The following is a 23,618-nucleotide window of genomic DNA, read 5'->3' on the forward strand; positions in this document are numbered from 1 at the left end:
TGCCATGGCCTAAAGAGCACCAGGGGAAGGGAAGCTGGAGGTGCTGCTGAGGAGCTGGTTCCAGCTGCTACGCTGGGAAGCCAGCGGGGAGCCCAGGCCTGTCAGGCTGGCTGCCTACTCTGGGCCTGCGGTCAAGGGCAGCAGCAGCTTCCAGACACTCCTACTTCTTCTCTTCACTGTTAAGTGATCTTCCAATACAGAAAATAAACCACAGAAAGTGCAAAATAGGGTAGTGGACTTGTAGACACTTTTTTTCTAATAGCTCTTACGTATTTCCTTAGAAATTTTTAACATACCTGGACTTGTGATCATTCATTCCTGTTCTTTTACACTGATAGTAAGTCATATGAGTTCACCATTGTCTTCACGTTTATCTACTTAGTGGTTGTATGGTTTAATTGAGGCTATAATTTTAACTCTTCACCTCCTGTCAGGCAGTTGGAGTGCTTTCAAGTTTTCCCTGTCCAACAGAATGAAGTGAACATCTTTCATGGGGATAATTTTCCAAGGTGGGAGTTCTAGAATTGAACATTTCTTGGATCCGTGGAGCATGTGTTCTAACTGCTTTCCCTGAACGCCCACCAGCTTGCGGTGACTCCAGCAGACCCTGTGTAGGACCGAACATGGCTCTGAGGCGGTCCTAACCGGCTGTGACGTGACCCAGACTCCTGCAGGTACACCTGTATGTATGGAGTCCTAGACTTTCAGTCCAGTTTCCTGGTCAGTGACCTGAGGACTCATTTCCCAAGGCCCTGGCCCCATCCTCATCCTGTCACCTGAACACCCATCTTTGGCCTCTGCCCTAGACCTACTTTTTAAAGATTTTACTTAGTGTGAGTTGGGGAGGAGCAGAGGGAGAGGGACGAGAGGACTCCATGCTGAGTACGGAGGCCGATGCAGGGCTCCATCCCACGACCCTGAGACCATGACCTGAGCTGAAATCAAGAGTCAGATGCTTTTGGGTGCCTGGGTGGCTCAGTGGGTTAAGGCTTCTGCCTTCTGCTCGGGTCGTGATCCTGGGGTCCTGGAATCAAGCCTTGCATGGGCTCTCTACTCGGCGAGGAGCCGCTTCCTCCTCCTCTCTCTCTCTCTGCCCACTTGTGATCTCCGTCAGATAAATAAATAAAATCTTTGAGGAAAAAAAAAAAGACGCTTTACCAACTGAGCCACCCAGGTGTCCCTGCCCTAGACCTACTTCTAAGCAGCCTTGCCCTAGAGACTTCTTGGCACCACCAGCTTCACAGCCCTCCAGAAGGCAAGGTGGGGCTTTGCTGTATGATCTTCCATGCAGATGGTGCCAACTGCCAGCCTCTTGGCAGCTGCCCAGTGCTGCAGTCCACCACCTAGAACAATAGCAGGATCTCAGCCTCGTGACCGTCAGCCATTTGGTAGACAAGTCAGCAATCCAGTCTGCCTCAGCTCTGAAAAGAAGATACTGGGGACTCAGGCGAAAATACAGTATTAAATTGGGGCACCTGGGTGGCTCAGTCGCTAAGAGTCTGCCGCTCAGGGGCGCCTGGGTGGCTCAGTGGTTTAGGCCTCTACCTTCGGCTCAGGTCGTGGTCTCGGGGTCCTGGGATTGAGCCCCACATCGGGCTCTCTGCTCCGTGGGGAGCCTGCTTCCTCCTCTCTCTCTGCCTGCCTCTCTGCCTAGTTGTGACCTCTCTCTCTGTCAAATAAATAAATAAAATATTTAAAAAAAAAACTCTTAAAAAAAAAAAGAGTCTGCCGCTCAGGTCATGATCCCAAAGTCGTGGGAATCCCTGCTCAGCAGGAGGCCTGCTTGTGTTCCTTCTCTAGCTGTCTTTGTGAAGTAAATAAAATCGTGTGTATTATAAAATATTTGTTATAGAAATCTCAGGCCAAAATATTTGTCATCGCTGTAAAAAAAACATGCTAGATAAATTCTAATGGATGTACTTTTAACTGCATTGCTGAAGTCACAGATGAGAAAGTATAGAAAATCCCCAAAGGCCAGGAAAAAATTGGGAGTACAGTAAACCAACACCACAGAGGTGGGTGAACACAAAGGAGGAAACCGTACTGCTTGGGGCCAGGAGAAATTTCAAGAAGTGTGAGGGATTTACTGTGATTTGGGGGCAGCATAAGCCTCTACAAAATAGAGAAGCAAATCTGGGACCTTCCATGAAATTAGGTCACTGGCTTTGGCCTCAAAAGGCGAGCAGGGTAAAATCTGTGTGCAAAGGGGACTGAGCAGAAAACCCTGCCCCTCTGAAGAACAAGGATCTGACTGGAGACTCTCCTCACGCCTGCCTTCTGGGGCTGAGGAATTAAGATGACTCTAGGCTTGGGGCGCCTGGGTGGCTCAGTGGGTTAAAGCCTCTGCCTTCACCTCAGGTCATGATCCAGGGTCCTGGCATCGAGCCCCACATTGGGCTCTCTGCTCAGCAGGGAGCCTGCTTCCCTTCCTCTCTCTGCTTGCCTCTCTGCCTGCTTGTGATCTCTGTCAAATAAATAAATCTCAAAGAAAAAAAAAATTAAAAAAAAAAAAAGATGACTCTAGGCTTGCATGCAGTATCTCCTGGTGTCTGGCAGAAACAAAAATGCAAATCCTCTAGAGAAAAATCCCCAAACCTCAAAAATACTGATAAATCAATTATAAAGTGTCCCCCCTAAATTACTAGAGATCCAAGGAAATGAGCCGCTATGAGCAAGAGTCGGCAAAAACGGGGAATAATTGATTTGGATTGATTGATACTAATATCAGGTACACAATGTAACTATGAAACCTCTAAAGACAGTGCTGGAAAAAGGTAAGCAAACAGTAAGAGACTAACCAGGCAGACTGGAAAATTGAATTCTGGAAAGGACAACCATTGACATTCTCCGTGCACTGCTGACCAACATAGCAGAATGCATCTGAAAACAAGTGATGCATAGACTGTATGCATAGACAAGGAGGTGGAAAATAGGGAAGAGTTGTTCCTTCTGGAAGGTAGGTTTGAAGTGAAGAGCCCTTTCAAATTTTACCAAGTATGGAAACAAGGAGCCTACTGACTTGTTTCTCAGTATTCAAGTACAATAATTGGCCTGAGAAGACAGTATAGTCTCAGAATGAGCAAATGCTTCAAGAGGCCTCGATCTGAAATCTTGCCTGTCTATGCTTGTTTCTTACTGTTGAAATTTCAGGGTCTTGAGTTGGGCCCCTCCTCAGCTGTCCCTCCTCCCTACAAAGTTGGGGGAACCCACAACCACCCACCTACCTACCCCTCCCCCATTCCCCAGGAAAGCTTCATTGCCTTGTGCGGGGCGCCCTCTTGTGGAAAGAGCCAGACTTGCTCCCTCTGGTGCCTCCAGCCCACAAGCCAGATACCTATCCCGGCTGCACACCCCAGCAACTTTCCCTTTCCCTTTTGCACCAATCTTTTCCAATGCTGCCTTTCTGCCCCATGAGTTCAGCTAACATCTGGGTCCCTCCTGGGGAGTTCCAGAAATGAAAAGGACTCAGGCCCACCGCCGCCTACCTTCTGATGGCTGGGCCCTGGACAGCCCACATGATCACCCTCCACCTCTGTGCTCCCATGGCTCTTTCTTGCTGCCCCAGCCGCCATCCTGCAGCCCCAAGGTTTGGCTTCCATTGCTAGAGGACGCCCGAGATCTCCCTCGGCATTGTTCATGCTTGACAGCAAGCAGCTATTGGTGCCAGGGAGTTGATGCAGCTTTGTGACTTGGAGCAAGGTACTTGCTTGCTGAGCTTGTTTCTTCATCTGTAAATTGGGGGTGCTTACAATGCCTACACCGTTGGGTTGTTGCGAGGTGAAATTAGATCATTTGGGAGTTGTCCCAACACAAGGCCTGGTGCTCAGGAAGCCTTTGTAAATGGCCTGCTTCTCCCTTTGCCAATATGTGATTTCCTTGCAGATTCATCTTTTGTCTTGTATCTTGCCTGGACCATGGTGTCTTGCATACATGTTTGTTTTGAGAATAAGTTCCCAGGGCACCTGGCTGGCTCACTTGGTAGACCTGTGACTCTTGTTCTCAGGGTTATGAGATCAAGCCCCATGTTGGGTGGAGGGCTTTATGAGAGTATATATAGGGGTGCCTGAGTGGCTCAGTTAAGTGTCTGCCTTTGGATCAAGTCATGATCTCAAGATCTTGGAATCAAGTCCTGCATTGTGTTCCCTGCTCGGCAGTGAGTCTGCTTCTCCCTCTCCTTCTCCCTGCTGCTCGTGACACTCACTCTCAGAATTTTTTTTAAAAAGTGCATATAGAGAGAGAGAATAACTTGGTGAAGGCCCACCTAATTCTGTCCCTTTGTTTTGACCCATCAGAGGCTGTGTTAAGGGGATTTTGTGTCTGTAGTGCCCTTCAAGAATTAGAGCGCAATGGCAGCCATTTAGATGGTGTGCACCTGGCCTGGCACTGGGCCAGTCCCCAGAACAGGTTTAAATGTGTGTGGGTGAGTCATTGGCACAGGTGGGAAGGAAGTGAAGAGGCAGGTGCATGGAGTGGGTAAGAGAGTGGGGGCTGGTAGCTGCCAGCCTATGGGCAGTACCTATGAGCTCTTTCAGCATCCATACTCTGCCTGCCCTTGAACTGGGTGCTGTTACCAGCTCAGGACATTTCACCATCCCCAGCCCCTGCCATAAAGCAGGTGCCCAGTGGCTCCTGAAATGAGCTGAAGAGCCACCAAAAGTAGGGCATGGAGGGCAAGGCCTAGGAAGGTGACCTAAACCTGATGGCTTTGACCTGCTATTTAAAGGCTAAGGAGGGGGGCGCCTGGGTGGCTCAGTGGGTAAAGCCTCTGCCTTCGGCTCAGGTCGTGATCTCAGGGTCTTGGAATGGAGCCTGGAGTCCGGCTCTCTGCTCAGCAGGGAGCCTACATTCTCCTCTCTCTCTCTCTCTCTCTGCTTGCCTCTCTGCCTACTTGTGATCTCTATCTGTCAAATAAATTTTTTTAAAAAATCTTCAAAGGCTAAGGAGACATTCTGCAGTGGACTGGGGTGGGGGGTGGGGCAGGAGCCATGAGGAAGGCCAAGAGGGAGTGACTGAGGCTGCCCATAGCCCAGCTCAGCTGGTGTGTGTTTTAGGAAGAGGAGGCTGCACATACCGGAAGTGGGGCTGATTGCTAAGGGCCTTGAATGCCAATTCAAGAACTCAGACTTGATCTTGATGCTAAACGCAGTGTGGTGCCATTGAAGGGTTTTAGCAGATCCCTGTGGTCCCCGTGGCAGTGTTTTGAAAGCCCCTTGTCTGTTCCCTTATGGGGAATGGAATGTGGGGGTGGGGGGTGGACTAAAGAAGCCCAATGGAGAGGCTGCCACGGTCTCCTAGGCCAGAGGTGACAGTGGCCACAAGATGGGGGTTGGGGTGACCAAAAGATGGAGATGAGGGTAGAGTTAAGTGAAGACAATGTAGAGGCCTGGCTGCCTCCTCTGTGGCCTCACAGCACCAGTGGAAACTTCGCTTAAACCCTAACCCTAGCTGTAGCTCCAACCACCAGCTCTGCAGTCCACCCCCACACCCAGCGCTCCCCAGACAGCTTCATGGCTCCCCATTACCTGCACACATCATGTAAATTCCCTCTGGCCTAGCCTCCTGGCTCACCTCCAATCCCTTACACTCCAGGAAAAAAAAAAAAAAAAGTCCTTAACTTTCCAACTCTGTGGTAGGCTGGGTAGTAGGTAGGACGGTGGGCGGTACGGCAACGGGCAGGTGGTAGGGCGGTAGGCAGTGGGCAGTAGGGCTGGGTGGTAGATACGTGGTGGACGGTACTGTGTGGCAGGCATGGGAACAGATACTCAAGAGGAGCTCCCTTATGAGGTGTCAGCTTGGGTATTTTGGCATCTTTGCTCAAAGATACCAATGGGAAATTTTTTGGTTTTGAGGGTTTGCTGTCATTTTATGGAGGAAACAGAAGCAATCAGAACCCAGGACAGAAAGCAAGATTATTTCCTCCTGGAAGGGCTTGGTCTCTAACCAGGACACTGAACTCCCCTTGCGGCTGCCCAGAGCTGTGTGGCAGCTACCAGCAGTCTGGGGAGAGGGTAGCAGGAAGACAGCCCGGCACCGTGCTAGCCAGCAAGTCACCAGGGAGCCCTGTGCTGGTTCTCTGGCCGGTGGCCAGGCCACTGGGAGCAGCTCCGTGACCCTCCTCCCCAAGTCTGAACTCTGGTGGGGGTCACTAGGGAGAAACCGCAGAGAGGACCCTGCCAAGAGTCCCAGACCAGGATGTCCACCCTGAGCTGGTACCGTCTGGGTCGTCATCTTGGCACCACCAGGGCATTCAGGAACGTTGGTGAACTGTCACTTAGCCCACTGGCTGGTCACTCCTGGCTTAAAACCCATCATAGCTTCCTCAGGATGAAGCACCTTCAAGGCCCTGCTGCCTCCCCACCCTCGCCCCAGCCCACTGCTAGGCTCCCTTCAGTTCCACAAGGCAAACTTTCCTTCCCTTCAGAAGCTGAGCATGTGTTTTCCTGCCTTAAAAACTCCCAACCCCAACACCTTCCAGGCCAGGACAGAGGCCATCCTGTGCCCTTGTGGTATCATGTGCCTCCCCGTCAGAGCCACATAGGTCATTCCTCTCTCCATGTCCCCCAATTCCTTCCCTCCAGATGGCTCAAAGTGGGGGCCCCAGTGCCTGGATTATTCTGTCACCCATCAGTGGTGACAAATGGTGACAAAGCCGGTCTGCAAGGGACTGGGGAAGGAAGGTTTTGTCAAGGGACGGAATTGGAGGCATCCCCCTACACGATCCAGAACCCTGAGAAGGCTCTGTGCCCCCAGCTCCAGGTCACAGCTTGTTGGCAAGGAGGATGAAGCTAGAATAGCCAGCCGACTTTCAGGGAGCTGAGAGCAGACACCCGACCCAGTTCGCTTCCTTTCCCAGGCAAGGCCCCAGAACCACGGTTTGTGGACTTAGACGGCCTTGAGTAGAGAAAACAAGTCAGCTGTGATGAAGTCCCCACTATCTGCAGGCGTGGAGCCCAAAATGGGAAGAAAGAAAGGTTACCCGCCCAGAGTGGCTGTCTGAGATACAAACCAACCCCAGAGCCTGGCGGCCTTCTTGCTGAGGGAGAGAGAGGACGCAACGCCAGAGGTGACCACTTCCTTTATTGCCTCTGGGCTGGGGTCCTGGACTGGAATTCAGAGGTATCTTGGGGTGGGGGTGGGGGAACAGGTGACACTAGGCCCAAATTATTGCTACTTGGCAAGGTCACCTTGGGACTTCCCACAGTGCCCTGAGTATGGGTGGGCATGTGCATGCAAATGATATGCAGATGACATGCAAACCAACCCAGGATCCTGCAGAGGGCTCTGGTTCAGCAGAGGATGCTGGAAGAGTTGGGAGCCTGCCAGCCCGGGAGGGTGATGGGAACACCCAAGTCCTTACCCCACACTGCAGACGGATCCAGCCCAGCTTCAGGGCTCGAGGTTTGGTGGGGGGGGGTGGTGTCCCTGAGCATCAGCCCTGGTTCTGCTGCTGGTTGAGGAAGAGCAGAAGCCTGGCCCCAAGACAGCAGGAAGAAAGCAGGGTACCCACTAGGCAGCCAGACAGCCCAAGGCCCACCCTGAGAGGGAAGCGACCTGCTCTGTGTCACACAAGGCTGGGACAGGGGGGACCAGAATCCAAGCCGCCTGAGCCAGGCAGAGGCCAGAGTGCCTCAGAGGCCAAAGCTACAAACAATAAAATGCACTGATTAAATAAACAGAAAGCAAGCAGCCTAGTCCCTGATCCCTGGGCTGAGAGAGACTCCACCAGCTGGGTCTGGGGGTACGCCTCTGAGGGCCCATCCCCAGCTCTAAGAGTGGCCGTGTCCTTGGTCTCGGTGCTGAGATGACCAGTCCAGAAGTTCCAGGATGAGGCAGGTGGGGCCCCAGGGCCTTGGCTTATGCAGGTCAGGCTCAGTTATTATTCATAATCCACCAGGAGGCTAGGGGTCAGAGGTTGAGGGTCAGAGGCCGTCAGGGGCCCACTGCCACTCCACAGGGCTGTAGAGAGGGTTGGGGGGCCATAGCATACCTGGGAAGAACACAGTGGTGAGGGTGTCTGGAGCCCGAAGGTGGTCAATGAGGATGCGCTGGAAGGCCTTACTACAGGCAGAATGCTGGTGCCTGGGGAGGGTCACGGAGGGACCTGAGGCTGGAGCTGGTCCCCACAGAGAGCAAGACCACCTGGCTGAGAGCTCCCCGCTCCCACCCGTCCTGCTGTCTGGGTTCAGATCCCAGTCCTGCCTCACACTGGCTCTGAGCCTCGGTTCCCTCAGTGAGGTGGGGACAGCAGTGCTTACTGTAGGGCACTGGGAGGGTTATGTTAAGCAACACCTGGGGGCCTGGCCTAGAGCGTGGCGCAGGTCCCCGAGCGCGGCGCAGGTCCCCGAGCGCCTGCTGCCTGCCATGCCCCTGACGGCGTGCTCAGCTCTTCATCCGCCATCTCATTTGGCTCATGGGAGGGTGGACCTCTTACCACTCCCATTCTGGACAGGACACTGCTTGGGCTCAGAGGAGATAAGGAACCCTCCCGAAGTCACACAGCCGGGGCATAATAGCAGATGATTTGAACCCAGGCTCATGCTCAATAAATGATGACTTTCAGACACCATACCTTCTCCAGGAGGCCTCATCCTGCCAGAACTCATATAGGGTGAAAGAGGCATTGTCCAGCATCTTCTGGGCAGACACACTGTGGGGCCAAAGAGATGGCCAGGCCAGGCCCAGACTACCACCGCCACTGCCCACCCAGCCGCGGTGCCTAATGAGAGCCATGGCCCAGGATGCCCAGCCCCCGGCACTTGGCCCTGTTCACCGCCATCCCCCCACCCCGGGCCTTGGCCAGCCCACTAGCCAGCTGGGGACTCACTGCAGGCAATGGCTCTGGGCCCCTGTGAAGTCCACATAGCAGCACAGGGCACGGTGGAAATCCTGCACGGCTTCCTCTGCCACCTGCACCCGCCTCTGGGCCACGAGGATGTGCTGGCAAGAGAGGCCGCCTGGTTAGCCAGAGTAAGGCAGCGCACGGGCGAGAGACTGGATGTGGTCTTCAGGAGGACCCTGTCCTTCCTGACTTGCATCAGCCCCACCTGCCGTGCAGTCTAACTCCTGCCCAACCCGGCTCCTAACATCTCTGACTCCATCCTCCTGTCCCCATGGCCAAGGTCACTGCCTCAATCCAGCCACTGTCTCTCTCTCCTGCAATATGCCACCATTTCCCCCTCCAACCTCTATCCACACTGCCCAGACCCAGCTTTCAGGAATGCAGATGAGGGAAACTAATGCCCAGAGAGGGACCGTGATTTCTACAGGGTCATACAGCAAGGGCCCAAAGCCAGCACCTGCCTCCTGGACTTGGGGGATGAGGGCTGGGCCAAACCTGGGGAAAGGGCATCTGTATAACACAAAAGCCAAGCGGGCAGCAGGCCCCACGACCCCCTCACTTAATGAGTACCTCCTCCTGGCACAGCACCCAGTTACCTGTCCCTTTCCTGGACTCACCGATTCAGGCCCCTGGGTAGGCTCCTCTTCATGCAGAGGTTCCAGCCTGGGGGCCTGTGAGGGACACAGAGTGTGGGCAGGGCTCCTGGCGTGTGCCTGACTCAGATGGATTCCAGGAAGGTCCTCCCCCTTGGGGCAATGGCCACGTGATCGCTCACCTTACACTCGAGCTGGTCTATGAGCTCCTGGAGACGGTTGACTTGGAGCCGCCACTGCATCTCGGCTTCTGAGCTCTGCCCTGGGGCAGAGCAGGGGGTACCCATGGAGGGGAAGTCCGGCACGGGGCCCGCACATGGGGAAACCTCTCAGGATGAACCATAGGCACTGCATCCACCCTGGACCCTCCTCGGCCAGGCCTCCCACCCTGCTGCAGGCCCACCTGTGTCCGAGGAGAAGGAGCCGGGAGACCAGGTGGGTGACCGCCCAACACTCCGCAGGGCCCTGCGCCCTGCCCGCCGGCTGCCATGGGACCTGCTCTGCACCTCCACACTGTGTTCATCTGACCTAGGGAAGTGGAAGGTCGACCCGCTGCTCCCAGACCCACAGGTGAAGGACTGGAGCCCCAGAACAGGGCTAAGCCTGGGTGGGGCAAAACAGGCTTCCTGGACACTGAGACCCAGCCTCAAAGCCCGCCACCCCTTCTCGGCCTCCCTGCCCAAGCACGAGAATGTGGGCTCTGGGATCCTGGAGCTACAGAATGTGATGGAAGCCAAGGGCCCTGGAATGGGTTACAATGAACAGCAGGGTACCTCACATACCGTGGGCCCCGGGCCTGGGCCTCCAGGGTGTCTGATGCCCCTTCTAGCGAGCTCTGCAGGGCTTGCAGCTGGCTCACCGTCTCCCGCAGGAGGAAACGGGTCACGAACTGGTCCATCTTGGAGGCCCGCTCATACTCCTGGGGGCAGAGGAGACACGTCAACATTCACTGGTTTCAAGCATATATTTCTAAACAGGGAGCCACTGCTCTCCTCCCCTACCCCTCGCCTGTCAAAGCAACAGAGGCAGCATCAAGAGCAGAGAGCAAGCACCCAGAGTAGGACAGTGCTGGGACCGGGAACAGGGCCTGGACCATCCTCGGCTGGGCCTGGCCTGCCTTCCTGGGAGGTGTCAGGCCAATTACAGGGAGGCATCTGCCATTTTCTGGGCCATAAGCCCCTTTCCCGTTGGAACCACCACCTTCAGCCAGTGTGGCCCCAGGCACAGCTAGGCGGGTCGGGGGTATGGCAAGTCACAGGGCATCCAAAGGCCAGTTTTGACACATGAGGCAAAATGATGTGGCCCCATACTCACCAGCTGCCCCGACACTCGTAATCTATGCATGCATTCGTTCACTCATCCATGCGACAAACATTTACCTTTCCTAGAAGCTGCAGATACAAGACAGCCAGCCAGGTCACTGTCCTTACACACACACCAGCACTGATCCCTACATCATAGCCTCCACTCAGCCCCTCCCAACGTGGGCAGAAAGATAAGGCCAACATGTGCCAGGCCCTATGCTGCTCATGTGGGATGCTCAGAGACCCTCCAACTACCTTCATCTCCTTGTGCCTCAGTTTCCCCACCTAAAAAACAGGGATGATAACAGCCATCTCACTGAGCTGTTGAAAAACTTCAATGAGGGGCACCTGGGTGGCTCAGTGGGTTAAGCCTCTGCCTTCGGCTCAGGTCATGGTCTCAGGGTCCTGGGATCGAGCCCCGCGTCGGGCTCTCTGCTAAGCAGGGAGCCTGCACCCTCTCTCTCTGCCTGCTTCTCTGCCTTTCTGCCTACTTGTGATCTGTCGAATAAATAAATTAAAAAAGAAAAGAAAACTTCAATGAGTTAATTCCTACAAAGGACACAGACCAGGATGGGAGTCTTGAGGAGCCATGGTCCGGCCAGGCAGGGGCATGCCCACCCTCCAGGAGGGGCTCCAGAGGCACCATCCAGGGGGGCTGCTTCTATCCATGACCTGCTTTAGCTCCGCCATCAGATGAGCCCTGCTGGGTCAGGCTTACGAGCTGGGAGGCAGGAACAGAATGGGGGCTGAGTCCTCTCACACTTAGGCCAATGGCTTCTATCCTGTCTCTCCAAGCCTGGTCTCTAGACTTCAGCCATGCTCTAAGCTCCCTGAAATCCTTCCAATAAATTCCCTTTTAAGCACTTAAGATGATTGATCAGTCTCTGTTACTTGCAGCCATAAAACCCGGCTACATAACAGTACCCACTCTCTCCAGGCCCCGTTCCAAGCAGAATTTCATTTAATCCTCATAGTAACTTAACAGGAACCATAATTGACCCCATTTTGCTAAGACTAAGCCCTAGAACAGTTGATTACCTTGGCCAAAATCAGACAACTATTAGTGGGAGAGTCAGAATTCAAACCCAGGCCACGAAAATGCCTCTCTACTCAACACCAAGCACCTCACAAGCATTGCCTCATTTGTGATTATTAGCCCAGTTTTACAGCTGGGAAACCAAAGCCACAAATCACAGAGTGAACAGAGCCAAGATGTGGGTTCTGGGAGGAGGAGCTTAGAGTCCAGAGCTGGTGAGGTTGACCCATGAAGTCACAATGTGGTCTCCACGGGACAGAGGAGGGGCGGGGTCCCCCCTCCCAGCCAGAAGGCAGGGCGGAGGCAGCATGGGCTGTGGCCTCCAGTGGTGACCAGCCCTGCCATGGGAAACAACAGTTCTCACAAGAGGACCAAAGTGCCCAAGCAGGCCCGTAAGGAGAGGCCGCCCGATATGGACAAGGCTGGGCGGAAACAGCAGCTCTTCAGCCACCTCAAGCAGAAGAAGCCAAGTGTGAGTGCCAGGGTGCCGGGGGTAGGTGGGAGTCAGGGGTACTTGAACTGGTGGGAATCCTGGGAGTCTAGGCCTTGTGGGCATAAGTCCAAGGGCTTGGATAACCCCTCCTGAGGATAGACATGGGTCTGGTTGGGTCCTAAAAGCCCAGAAGGGAGGGCAAAGGATTCAAGAAACCAGGAGACTTGGGAGTCCAGGAGGGTGGTGAGGAAGGGATTCTCCCAACCCCAACAGATGAGCGGAGGGCTCGGCATGGGGCATCAGCCCTAGTTGGTACCGCAGAGGCAATGGGCACAGGGTGTTTCTTATGCCTCTTTCCAGCTCCCAGCCTCAAAACGTGCTATTTTTTCTGAGGTGGGTCCGAGTAAATGTCGATGGTCTCGGGAGGTCAGCCTAGGGTGGGTAAGGGTTTCCAGAGGGAAGTGGAGATCCTGGGCGATGGGACAAGGGTGAGACCTGGGCCGGGAGTCCTGGAAACCTAAGAACAGAGTCTTACGAGAAACAGGACCTGGTGGGTGAGGACCCTCAGCAAGCCCCCGCGGTGCGCGCTCCCCCTCACGCTCCCACCCCACCCCCCAGGCCAAGATCGTGCTGCTTTTCCCCTTGGACAAGCGGCAGCAGCTAACCGAGGTGGCGGCGGGCCCTGGAACACGGCCTCGGCGGCCAGGCGAGGACGCGACGGGCGCCCCGGTGGGCTCCCCTGTGGCGGCGGCGGCGCCCATGCTGCGAGGAGCCGGCGACGGCGTTGATCGGCGCGAGGGCGCGCGCGCCCGAGAGATGAAGAAGATCTTGGTCCTGCTGCTGCTGCTGGACGCGCGGCTGCAGGAGGAGGGGCGCTGCGCGGCTGGAGCGCCCGGGGGCGGGGCCGGAGCAGGGGGCGGAGCCAAGGCGGTACAGGGCTGGCAGCGGCTGTACGCGCGTCTGCTGACAGAGAGCGAGGTGGACCGCGAGGCCGAGCCTGCTGAGGAGCAGCCGCGCAAGCGGCGCCGCTGCCCTCGCCCGCGGCCCTGAGTGCCCGGCACGACCCCCGGCCCCTGGCCCAATAAAGAGCGCATAGCAACCCTGACGCCAGCTAGCTCTGTCCGAGGTGGTGCGACACGGAGCTGGATGGGGGAAACTGAGGCTCAGAGCGAGACAGGGATGAAACAGGAGTACCGATGGCTGAGCAAAGGCCACAGGCTGGGGCGAAACTCTGCCTTCTCCTTATGACCCAAGCGTCAGAACCAACCCGGAGCTGGGGAGGGACATGCAACCACAGTGGAGGGAAGCTATTTCCCTCCTCCCCCAACTCCAGGCCCTGGTCAGACCCTTCCAGGCCTGAGGCCCAAGGGAGGTGAGTGTGGGTAAACCCCAGCTTGGCCAAGCTAGGAGGAAGGACCTGCTTCCCACAGAGGCCTAACATCTCCATCCCCAACCTTCACAAGTCCTTCTTAAGCACGGGGAGGGGTCCAGGCGAAGGGCCACCACCCTGGAAAGAACTGAGAAGGCCCCACCATCAGTAGGGCTGGGGCCTGGGACTCACAGTCTGCCTGTGAGAGCACCCAGGAGGGCTGGGGTCTGTGGGCCTCTGATCCCTCAATCCTGCCCCACTTCACTTGGTGGTAACCCTCAAGTCACCTCAGTCACTTGTCTCAGTCAGTCACCTGTGCCATCCCTTTGCCCACATTGCAGCCAGAGACTTATTCCAAACCATTTAGCTAGCTGTAGGACAGTTCACGCTCCTCATAAACTCCCACTGATTCTCCATGGCCCACAGGGAAATGTCCAAACTTACTGTTGTCACATGCAGGTCCAGCCCGCACCCCCCGCTTAGTCTCTCCTGCTAGAGCTTCTGAGTGACTCCTATCCTCACCACTGCTCTGGCCATATTGCCACTGTGGTCTCCAATGCAAGGTTACCTCCCTATTCACTCAGGAGAGGCCTGGCATGCTTTCTGTGAGAAACACCCAGCTGTTTGTTCTCATTCTCCTGGGTCCCAAACCCAGCTCCAGACTGAGTGCTGCCCCAGCTCTATCGAACCTGTAGCCAGTCTTCCACTCGGGACCACCTCAGAAGGTCCCAAAGGGGGCAGAGGCAGCAGGGGTGAAGGTCCCAGCTTATCAAAGACATAGGCCCAGCTTCTGCTGGAGATGCACTTTCGTTAGTGTCAACACCATCAACATCCCTTTATCCCCTCCATCAGGCTGGAGGTTGCATGACCCATAGCATCTCTCCAAAGGCTTGTAAGAACAGACCCTTTCCTACCACCCATGTGGTTACAATCATGGTAACCATGTTCCTCAATGTGGCCACACACCCTGGGCCATATATGATTGGCCCAGGCTGGTCCTATCAGCCTCTTCCCTGGGCCTGTAACTCAGGAACTGTGAGAGATGTTCGTACATCAACATGCATGGGCTTAAGCCAGTCTTAAGAATAAAAACAATGCAGAGACGGTACACATCCTGCAGTCAGGCCCTCCTTCCAGTCTGTTCCTGAAACCTGATTTCATCTTTGCAGTACCCGTAAGACATACAGGATCCTTGTAATAAAATCCCTACTTTAGCTTACGTTCTCCTGAGTAGGTCTTCTACTTGCAACCAAAAAGGCCCTAAAGAGAACAGACCCTGCAGAGATAAGATGTGGCCTTTCCCTGTGGGAGAATTAGGACTACCATTTGGAGGAATAAATTGAGCCCAGAGAGAGAGATGAGGACTTGCTCAGGGGCACACAATGAGTCATCAGAACTGAATCACAAACTCGGGTCCACAAGAGTCCACACATGGAAGCCTCTGAAAGTAGGGTCCCCATGTGGGCTGCCTGGACCCCCCAGAGCTGAGCACACCGAGGTCCTCAGAGTGACTGTACATCTGTGATTAAGAGCTTTCTCATCAGATTGGTTGTGCTGGGCAGCTGAGGCCAGATCTCCCAATGCCAAAATCACTGCTCTTAGCCTTGTCCCAGGAGAGTGGATGTGTCCAGGCAGTTGTCATGGGTGGAGGACTGAGGTCACAATGAGTCCAATCCAAGTTCTTTTCCTTCCTTCTCTGACCACCCCCTCCCACCTCCACAACCAGGAAAGACGTAAGTCAAGGCCGAGAGAGAGAAAGGCTCCAGAAGACCGCCTGGGGCTCAAGGACTGGGCTGGTCTCCTGAGTCCCCAAGGCAGGATTTTATGTCCGGGGAACATTGCCACAAGGCCCCTTCACTGTTAAAGAGTTCTGTGGCTCCCGGCGGCTTCTCCTTATTTAGGATTCGATGTTGCCCTCTCATCATCCACCTCCGCCAGGGCTAAGTGAGCTGTCTCCGTAGCAGAGGTGAGTCCTCAGAGAGGTGGGTCTGGTGCGAGCTGGAGCCTGGAGCCACAGGAGGGCAAAGAAGGTCGGAAGGGGCCGAAGCCCAGCGAGAGCAGAGACTGACACTCGAACCAGAGGCGGGGCCTCGGGCCTGTGGGTGGGGCCAAGAGCTGAAAAGGGACGTTCAGTCTAGCCGGAAGAGTGGAAGCTCAGGACCAGAGACTGCAGCCAAGAACTGAGAGCGCTGTTTCTGCTGCCAGAACGGCGGGGACTTAGGCACATGCAGGCCAGAACGAGGGGCTGAAAAACCGGCGTCCAGGGAGCCCGGCTCAGGCAGGGGGCGGGACTGAGCCTCCAGGGGCGGGGCCCAGCCCGGAAAGCCACAGTGGCGTCGGTGGCATCGGTGTCCGGAAGCAGGCGGGTCCGCCGGCCGCCCTCGCGGGGCCGCGTGGCGGTGGTGATAGACCCGGGCTCGGGCTTCATCAAGGCGGGCTTCGCGGGTGAGCACCAGCCGCGCCTGGTGCTGAAGAGCTCCAGCTGGGACCGGCCCTTGCTGCCCGCTGTGCTGGGCTGCGAGCGGATGGGTGGTGTGACGCGGGCGCACCCCATCAAGCACGGCTTGGTAGTGGACTGGGAGGTGCTGGAGGGGCTGTGGGAGCGCCTGCTGGTGGGCGGCCTGCGGGTGTGCCCAGAACAGTGGCCCGTGCTAGTGAGTGATTCGCCGTCAGCGCCGCCCGTGGGCCGCGAGAGGATAGCCGAGCTGCTGTTCGAGGCCTTGGCAGTGCCCGCGTGCCACATGGCCAGCACAGCATTGCTGGCGCTCTGCTCCACCGGCGCATTCAGCGGGCTGGCCGTGGAGGCAGGCGCGGGCGTGTGCCACGCCACACCCATCTATGCTGGACACTCATGGCACGAAGCCACGTTCCGGCTGGACGTGGCAGGCAGCACCCTGTCACGCTACTTGCGGGACCTGCTGGAGGCAGCATATCCCCACCTACAGCTGCGGTCCCTGCCCCGAAAGGCCATCACACAGCTCAAGAAACGCTGCTGTTATGTGTCGCTGGACTTTGAGGGTGACCTTCATAACCAGGACCGCCAGCATCCGGTCAGTGTCTGCTTAGGGAACGGCTCCCGTGTCTGTCTCAGCAGCGAGCGCTTCCGCTGCCCAGAACCCATTTTCCAGCCAAGTCTACTAGGCCAGGCCAAGCCAGGACTGCCTGCACTGGTCTTCCGGGCGCTGCAGAAGGTTCCCATAACACTACGGAAGCGGCTGGCTGATACCGTGGTGCTGGCGGGTGGCTCCACACTTTTCCCTGGCTTCACTGAGCGCCTGGAAATGGAGCTGGAGGCGCAGTGCCGGAGGCACGGCTATGGGGCCCTGAGGCCTTGCTTGGTGGCCAAGCCTGGGCGTGGCACAGCAGTATGGACAGGTGGCTCCATGGTGGCCTCCCTGCACTCCTTCCAATGTCGCTGGATAACCCGGGCCATGTACCAGGAGTGTGGCTCCAGGCTGGTGCATGAAGTGTTCAACTGAGTCACTGGAGGGGAGGGGCCACACGAGGGGCAGCAGGGGCAGAGGCTTGGCACCTGCTGAGCTATCAGAGGCATTGAGTTCCAGATAAAAGTCTCAAGTGATCCGAGCTGGCAGAGTCATCATGTGCTGACGGGTCGCCCCAATCCCTACTGAGAGAGCAGGAGGTGGTCCGCACCCCTAGAACCCTCATTTTGACCTGCAGTTTCAACCTACCCTAACCAGTGCCAGAATACCGGTCCAGGTGCCTACCCCAGGGACCCGGTTTCCATGGCAACAGGAAGGCAACACTCCCACCTGTGTCCAGGCCACAGATATGGAAATTATTACAAGTCAACCCCTCACCCTGTACCATTTGGATTGCCACCCTATGCCAAGCCTCAAGGGGTGCCCCTTTGAAAACTGACGAAATCCCATGTGGAAGCAACCAGAAAAGGAAGCCCTGTCCTCAGCTGATCATTGACTCACTGAGGGCCTCGGTTTCCCCTTCTGTAAAAAGTAGGGTCAGGCACAATCCTGGACCTTCTCCATCTTCCCTCCTTGCCTTGTTATTAAGAGCCATAGGACAAAGGGAGTGGAGACATTTCTTAAAGGAAACACAAAGGGAGGGGTGGCTTGTGTTTTCAAAGTCACTACCCAAGAGCCTAGAGCCCCGGCTGTGAGCACTGTTAGTGCTTATACGCACATGTGGCCACACATGCATACAGATACACATGCACACGGGGGTGCACACATGCCGGCCTTACCCACGTCCTTGGGCCAGACCCTGCCCCCCTCCCCAGGTTCCACACACCAGCACAGCCCGTGACTGTATGCGTACGTGCCCCAGTTCCCACCCCATCCCTGCTGGGTGTTGGGCTCAATACCCCACAGCAGGTGGGTCTCGCCTATGACCAAAACAGCAGCAGCAGCTCTAGGTATTAAATGGCTGCTGTGTGCCAGGCACAGTTCTGGGTGCTGGCAATAGAGTAGACAATGAGAAAGATAAAAATCCCTGCCTTCCCTCTCATTTAATTGTCCCACCAAATGCATGGAGGTAAGCTCTATTACGATCCCCAATCTACAGATGAGAAAACTCGGGCCCAGAGCGATACAGATACACAGAGAGTGAGAGAGGCACGATTTGAACCCAAGCCTCTAGCTTCACAGCCCGGAGCCGTGACAGTGGAGGCTGGCCCAGCACAGCAGACATGCCTACCCTCATTCCCAGCCTTCCAGCGTCAAGTGCTCCACTCACCAGCTTGGTGCTGTCCATGGCAGTGAGCACCGCACAGTTCAGCGACTCCAGGGCAGCCAGCACGGGCCGGTAGACCCCCAGGTGTTCTGAGAAATAGTCTGCGGGCAGAGGAGGTGCTCAAGGGTTCCCGGACCACCCCCCCACCTGCTCCGTGACCTCATTTACCCAGCCTGGAATTCCTCCGCAGCCAATCAGGCCTCGTATTCTGAGCCAAGCCCATCCTGTTCCATTAGGAGAGGAGGCAGCCTCTCCTCATGCCCACCTGCCCAGGGGTCCCAGGAGACTGGAGCTCCCATGGGCCTACTCACCACACAGTCTCTCTGTTTCCAAATTGCTGTGGGAAGAAGAGAAGGCACACTTCAGTCCCACAGATGTAAGCCTGTGACCTGGGACTTGGAAGCCAACGTTCCTCCCACTGCCCACCCAGCTCAGCCTGATGGGGAGAGGACTTCTGCCTCTACCCCAGGTCAAGCTGCTCAGTGATCCAAGAGGGACAGCAGGACAAAAAACTCTACCACTCTTGGCTTCCAAGGGGCTTTCAGGCCCAGGGAGAGAAATGTGGACACAGGCCAGAGAGGAAGGGTCAGAGCTGGGAAGGGGAAGCCAGATCTGAGGAAGTCCAGAGAAAGCAACGGGGTATTACTTGGTAGGTCAGGGAGGGCTTCCAGGAGGAAGCTACTTTAGTTAGGCCTTGAAGGACAAGGAATTTGACTGAAGCTTCTGGTGGTGGGGAGGTAGCAGCACTACAGACAAAAGGCCCAGCTCAGGCTTCAGGCTAGGGAAGGGCATGGCAGCCTTGAAGCCTGAGCCAGAGTCTGGAATTTATTCTAAGGAGATGTGGGGGGAGAGGGAGGGACAGCTGTGCATGCAGGTGCTCGCATGTGAGGCAGCACGGGGAGGACAGGGTGCCGCTGCTGCTAAGACCTGCAGATGTGGGGACATGGGGAGGTAAGTGCGGGCTCGTGCCCTTGCATCCATGGGTGGAAGCTGGCAGGGCCCAGCTAGCCTCAGGCACCCTCTGATCCCTGCAGGAAGAGGGAATGGGATGGGGGGGGGGGACACCTGTGGGCTGAACCACGGGTGGTGAGTCAGACCTGGCTATTTTGGGGTCCCAGCTGGAAGGAGTGTGATGGACAAGACTGGAGCCAGGGAGGGGGGTGAGTGGGCGGGTAAAGTTGGCATCAGGCCCTGGCACCTCTCTCCCTATGCAACCCCCCATCCTCCATAAGAAATGAAGGCAGCGGGGGACACAGTGGGGCTGGGATAACCTAGCCTCACATCTACCCATGGCTCACCCACCCCCGCTCGTACATACTTGGTGGAGTGCCCGTCGATGCCGTTGAACAGCTCCCGCAGCTCCCCAGGGCTGAGAACCCCATCAGCAAAGTAATTCTGGAATTCCTCAAATGAGAGCTTACCATCATCTGGGGAAGGGGGTAGGGAGCAGAGTTGGTATCCCTGACCCCTGCCACCAGATTCAGACCTCCCGCCCAAGGACTACTCAGCCAGGTGGAATGGAATTCTGAGCTTGGCCAGGGGACCCGGCTGTTGGAGACAAAAAGGTCCTCAGAGGTACCCACTCAAGGCAACAGGGCCCACGCTGCGGGCACCCAAGGGACAGGGCAGCACACATGTGGCATTACAAAGGGACTCAATACATGTTTGCCAAACGAAGAAACAAATGAACAGCCAGATCATGGGGGCAGGACCTGGACATCACTGGGAGGAGTTGGGGCTGAGTCTGCTCTGGACCCACGCCCTTCACAGAGAAGCCACTGGGAGGCAGATGAGATCTTCCCAAGAGCGGGAGCCTCTGCCGGCAGCAGTCGCAGCTTAGAAGGGAAGGACCCCTCTCTGCAGAGGCCATGTCACAGTCTAAGTGCACCAGGGGGATGGCCAGAGACCCTGGGGATCTGGCCTGTAAGGTCTGTGAGCAGATGGGGTTGGGGGAGCAGAGTTGGGGGACAGTCCGAGCCTCCCCAGACAGAACGCTGTGAGCCAAATGAGACCAAGCATCCTGATCAGTAGGTTGGGACAGCGGGCTGCTCCAAGTCACCTGTGGGCAGCGACTTGCTTGCGGGTTCCCTTGAGGGCTCCTGCTTTAGCTTTCAAGGTTTTTCCAGACAAGGGTCTGAGACAGCCCGAGACCCAGGGCAGGGGAAGCTGATTTTCTGGACCCAGCCCCATCCTGTGCCAGCCCTCCCTGGGTCCAGGTGGTTGGTCACACAGAAAGTTCCTGAGCCCTCTAAAGATCTAGGGCCTCCTCTCCAACACCCCACCTTTCCAAGCCCCTTACACAGGGAGCTGGGATGAAGCATCACACCGACCCGGGTTCAAGGCCCACCACTTAAAAGGCTGTGTGACTTTAGGCAGCCCGCTTCACCTCTCTGGGCTTCTGTTCCTTCGTCTGTGAAGTGGGGTGAACAACTCCCAGCTAGCTGGCGGTTGTGAGGACAACATGAAGTCATATGGAAGAGTTACCCATAGTTGTGCCAGGGCGGTGTGTGAGAGTACGCCCCCCACCTCCAGCCTCTGACGAAACCGCATTCCCTCCCCTCTCCACACTGCCAAGCTCAACTCCAAACAGCCGTCCCTCTGGGAAGGATGCCTTGAGTGGTTTTCCTAATTTGGGTCTCCCCAAGATTGTTCTCCATTCTAGACTCTTCCCCCAAGCCCCACATTTCCCTGAACCCCCCTGATGTCTCCCACCCCACGCTGTGGACCCAGGGGAAGCCACACTCACCATTCTTATCTGCTCTGCGGAAAACCTAGAGGACAAAGGGGCAGAGAAGGGAACTGGAGGCGCTGCCTGGGAGGCGAGAGGCCCCCACCCAACTCATCAGAGTCCCAGCTGGCCAGGCTGCCCCCACCTCGCCTTTCCTCCTGCCCCCACCTTGCCTTTCCTCCTGTCCAGATCAGCCCTGCAGGAGGTTTTCCAACAAGACGGGCACAGGAAGATCACACAGCAGGACCCACCACTTGCTCACTTCTCCTTCGGGGGCTGGCCTCATGGCGGGGGCTCCAGGCCAGTTTCCGGCACCCCCACCTCCCACACCTAGAGTCTATGCTGGATTCTGTCTGATGCATCAGCCCTTGGCACGGTCCCAGCTTGAGGAAGGAGGGGAGATGGGCCAAGTTCCTGGGCCCTTGTCCCTGATCTGAAACTCCACCCCCACCCCGCAACTCTGCAGCATGGCCATGGTCCATCCCAGACTCTGCCTACTCAAGGCTGTTTCCCTGGGTGCCTGTTTAAGACCCTAATATGTGGGCAGTGGCTAGTCCTTTCTTTGTGGGTGCCTGGGGCTAACCCTTCCAGGGCTGGGCTTCTTATGAGTCTGACTCAGTGTGCAGGCCTTGGGTAGGCATGCGCGTATGTGCAGGCGTGCGTGTGTGCGTACGCACATGTGCAGGGGGGAGTGAGTGGCAGAAAGCAAGGGTAGACAGATCGTATTTGCAGAGAAGCAGAGAGGAAGGGCAACAGACGCAGACAGGAACAGAGTCAAGACATGTTCAGGGACCAGAGACTCCCAAGTCACCCAAAGCAGCCCAGCAAATAGACCAGCACACCAGGCAAGGAGGGGCAGGCTGAAGTCTGGACGGAGAACCCCTCTCAAGCCCAGTCCTGAATGCCAGTCCTCTCCAGCTGTTTTCTCTGGTCAGTGAAGGACTGGCATGACTGGCTCTAACCCCCGGCCAGAAACCCAACTCACACAAGGCCTGCCACTGACTCAGGGTCACACAGCAGCCCAGGGTGGCCTGACTGGGGCAGATGGAGATGGTGGGGAGGAGTGCGACACTGGGAGTGAGGACATCTGGGGCCACACCCTAGCATGCCTCTGCCTCCATGTGTGATCGTGGACATATTCCTAACTCCTCGGGCCTCAGTTTTTCCATCTGGGAAGCGGGACGGACAGGTCCCTTCCACCCAGAAGACTGTGGTCATGGTGCTGAGTCACTAGGGACAGCAGGGAAGGGACATGAGTACAGTCTTCCCCACAGGCAGAGACCTCTGACAGTCGGGGCATGAGTGGGCCGGGATGGGGCTGAGCACTAGGGTGAAAGGGGGATACCGGGCTCAGAGCGGGGACCGAGGCTGGCGAGGCTCCTCCATGGTGGTGCCCCCAGAGGGCTGCAGGCCCACCTGCCACCCACAGGAGGGATGTAAAACCGCCGTGGGAAATCCTGACCCACCGTGGGACCCCACAGCCCCCAGGGTCAGATCTGAGGGACTCGGGATCAGCACTAGGTCAGAAGTCAGGACGCTGTTTATTCTTCCAGGCTCCCCTTCCTGGGTCAGCCCGGCCCAGGGTTGCCACAGAAGGGACTGCGCCTGTGATCAAGTGTTGACCGTCCCCACTGCATCAGACACACGGGTGGGGTGGACTGGGCGGGGGGGGGGGCAGCAGGGGCTGTGACACTGAACCAGGAGACAAGGAGAGATAAGGAGAGAAACAGAGAACGGACACAATGGAAACAATGAGGGAGAACGGAGACAGCGGAGTCAGAGAGAGCGAGCAGCAGAGACAGAAGCAGGGGCCCAAACTGGAGGGAGGGAGAGAAACGCACACAGAGACGCAGAGCCGGGGTGGGGGGCCGAGAGACGGCAAGAACCCGAGAGCCCAGCGAGACACGGGGGCAGAGAGGACAGAGCTGGAGAGACGATGACAAACCCAGGGCCAGAAGGCCCGCGTCCCACTCACGTCCTGGAAGAGCGCGTGTCCGGTGGGCCCAGCAGCGGCAGGGGGCACGGGGGGCCGCCGGGGCTCGGGCGCGGGCGGCCGAATCAGGCACACTGTGAGCAGCCCCGCGCACGCCATGGCGCGGCCACCCACTCGGCTCGGGCTCGGCTGCGGCTCCCGCTTCTGGACGCTGCTGCCACCGCCTTGGACTTGGGGGGCCGCCCGCCCATTGGCGCCGGCGCGGAAGCCGGGGGCCCCGCCCCCCGCAGCTCCACCCCCCACCCCCCGCTTTCCCTACTGGAAAAGCCAACTCCAGTCTTCGGGAGGGCAAGAGCCGCACGTAGTAGTGTAACTCCCAAACTCCCAACCCCGCTCCCCTCGGAGGTTGTTACCAGAGCCTCCAGGAGGTGGGCAACTGCGAGTCTGGAACCACGCAAGGGGTCATTCCCAGCTCAGACTGGTCATGTATGCGCCTGGCGGCTTGGGAGTAGTAACAGCTGGGAACAGAAGGGCGGGGTCGCACTAAGGGCAGGTCCCAGCCACTGTAGGGTCAGCAGAGCAAACTGCGGTACAACAGAGTGACACCCTATGGGTGAAACGTGAAAGGGACTTCACTTCTGGGCGTCTCTATCCTTTTCTGCAAAATGGGGGT

At 56.8% G+C, this 23,618-nt stretch overlaps 2 protein-coding genes across 4 annotated transcripts; one reads left to right on the plus strand and one right to left on the minus strand.

Annotated features, from left to right (window-relative positions):
- Positions 1–7,059: 7,059 nt before the first annotated feature.
- On the minus strand, positions 7,060–23,295 carry NECAB3 (N-terminal EF-hand calcium binding protein 3). Of its 3 annotated transcripts, XM_045981711.1 has the most exons (13): positions 22,988–23,295; positions 21,031–21,055; positions 19,603–19,711; positions 18,596–18,621; positions 18,288–18,385; positions 10,215–10,351; positions 9,836–9,960; positions 9,615–9,694; positions 9,457–9,510; positions 8,825–8,937; positions 8,570–8,647; positions 7,988–8,079; positions 7,060–7,898 (listed from the first exon to the last, which is right to left on the minus strand). In XM_045981711.1, exons 1-13 carry the CDS (start codon positions 23,102–23,104, stop codon positions 7,870–7,872), a joined length of 1,083 nt encoding a protein of 360 aa, XP_045837667.1. In that variant the 5' UTR covers positions 23,105–23,295; the 3' UTR covers positions 7,060–7,869. The 3 variants fall into 3 exon arrangements, with proteins under 3 accessions (XP_045837667.1, XP_045837666.1, XP_045837668.1); XM_045981710.1 differs by lacking the exons at positions 18,288–18,385; positions 18,596–18,621; positions 19,603–19,711; positions 21,031–21,055; positions 22,988–23,295 and adding an exon at positions 12,871–14,039; XM_045981712.1 differs by lacking the exons at positions 8,570–8,647; positions 18,288–18,385; positions 18,596–18,621; ... (1 more) ...; positions 21,031–21,055; positions 22,988–23,295 and adding an exon at positions 12,871–14,042.
- On the plus strand, positions 15,824–17,190 carry ACTL10 (actin like 10; the record flags this gene model as incomplete). The annotated part of the gene is made up of 1 exon (XM_045981628.1): positions 15,824–17,190. A coding segment is annotated over one exon (1,230 nt), but the record flags the coding sequence as incomplete, so codon positions are not given.
- Positions 23,296–23,618: the final 323 nt, after the last annotated feature.

The sequence above is a fragment of the Meles meles genome, chromosome 16, assembly GCF_922984935.1.
Source record: "Meles meles chromosome 16, mMelMel3.1 paternal haplotype, whole genome shotgun sequence".
NCBI lineage: Eukaryota > Metazoa > Chordata > Mammalia > Carnivora > Mustelidae > Meles > Meles meles.

Coding starts and splice junctions, on each gene's coding strand:
- NECAB3 (XM_045981710.1), bottom strand. CDS start 13,299: ATGCGCTCTTTATTGGGCCAGGGGCCGGGGGTCGTGCCGGGCACTCAG. Junction 9,695..9,835: donor CTCCTTCTCCTCGGACACAG/GTGGGCCTGCAG, acceptor GCTCTGCCCCAG/GGCAGAGCTCAGAAGCCGAG. Junction 8,648..8,824: donor GCCCAGAGCCATTGCCTGCA/GTGAGTCCCCAG, acceptor TTGGCCCCACAG/TGTGTCTGCCCAGAAGATGC.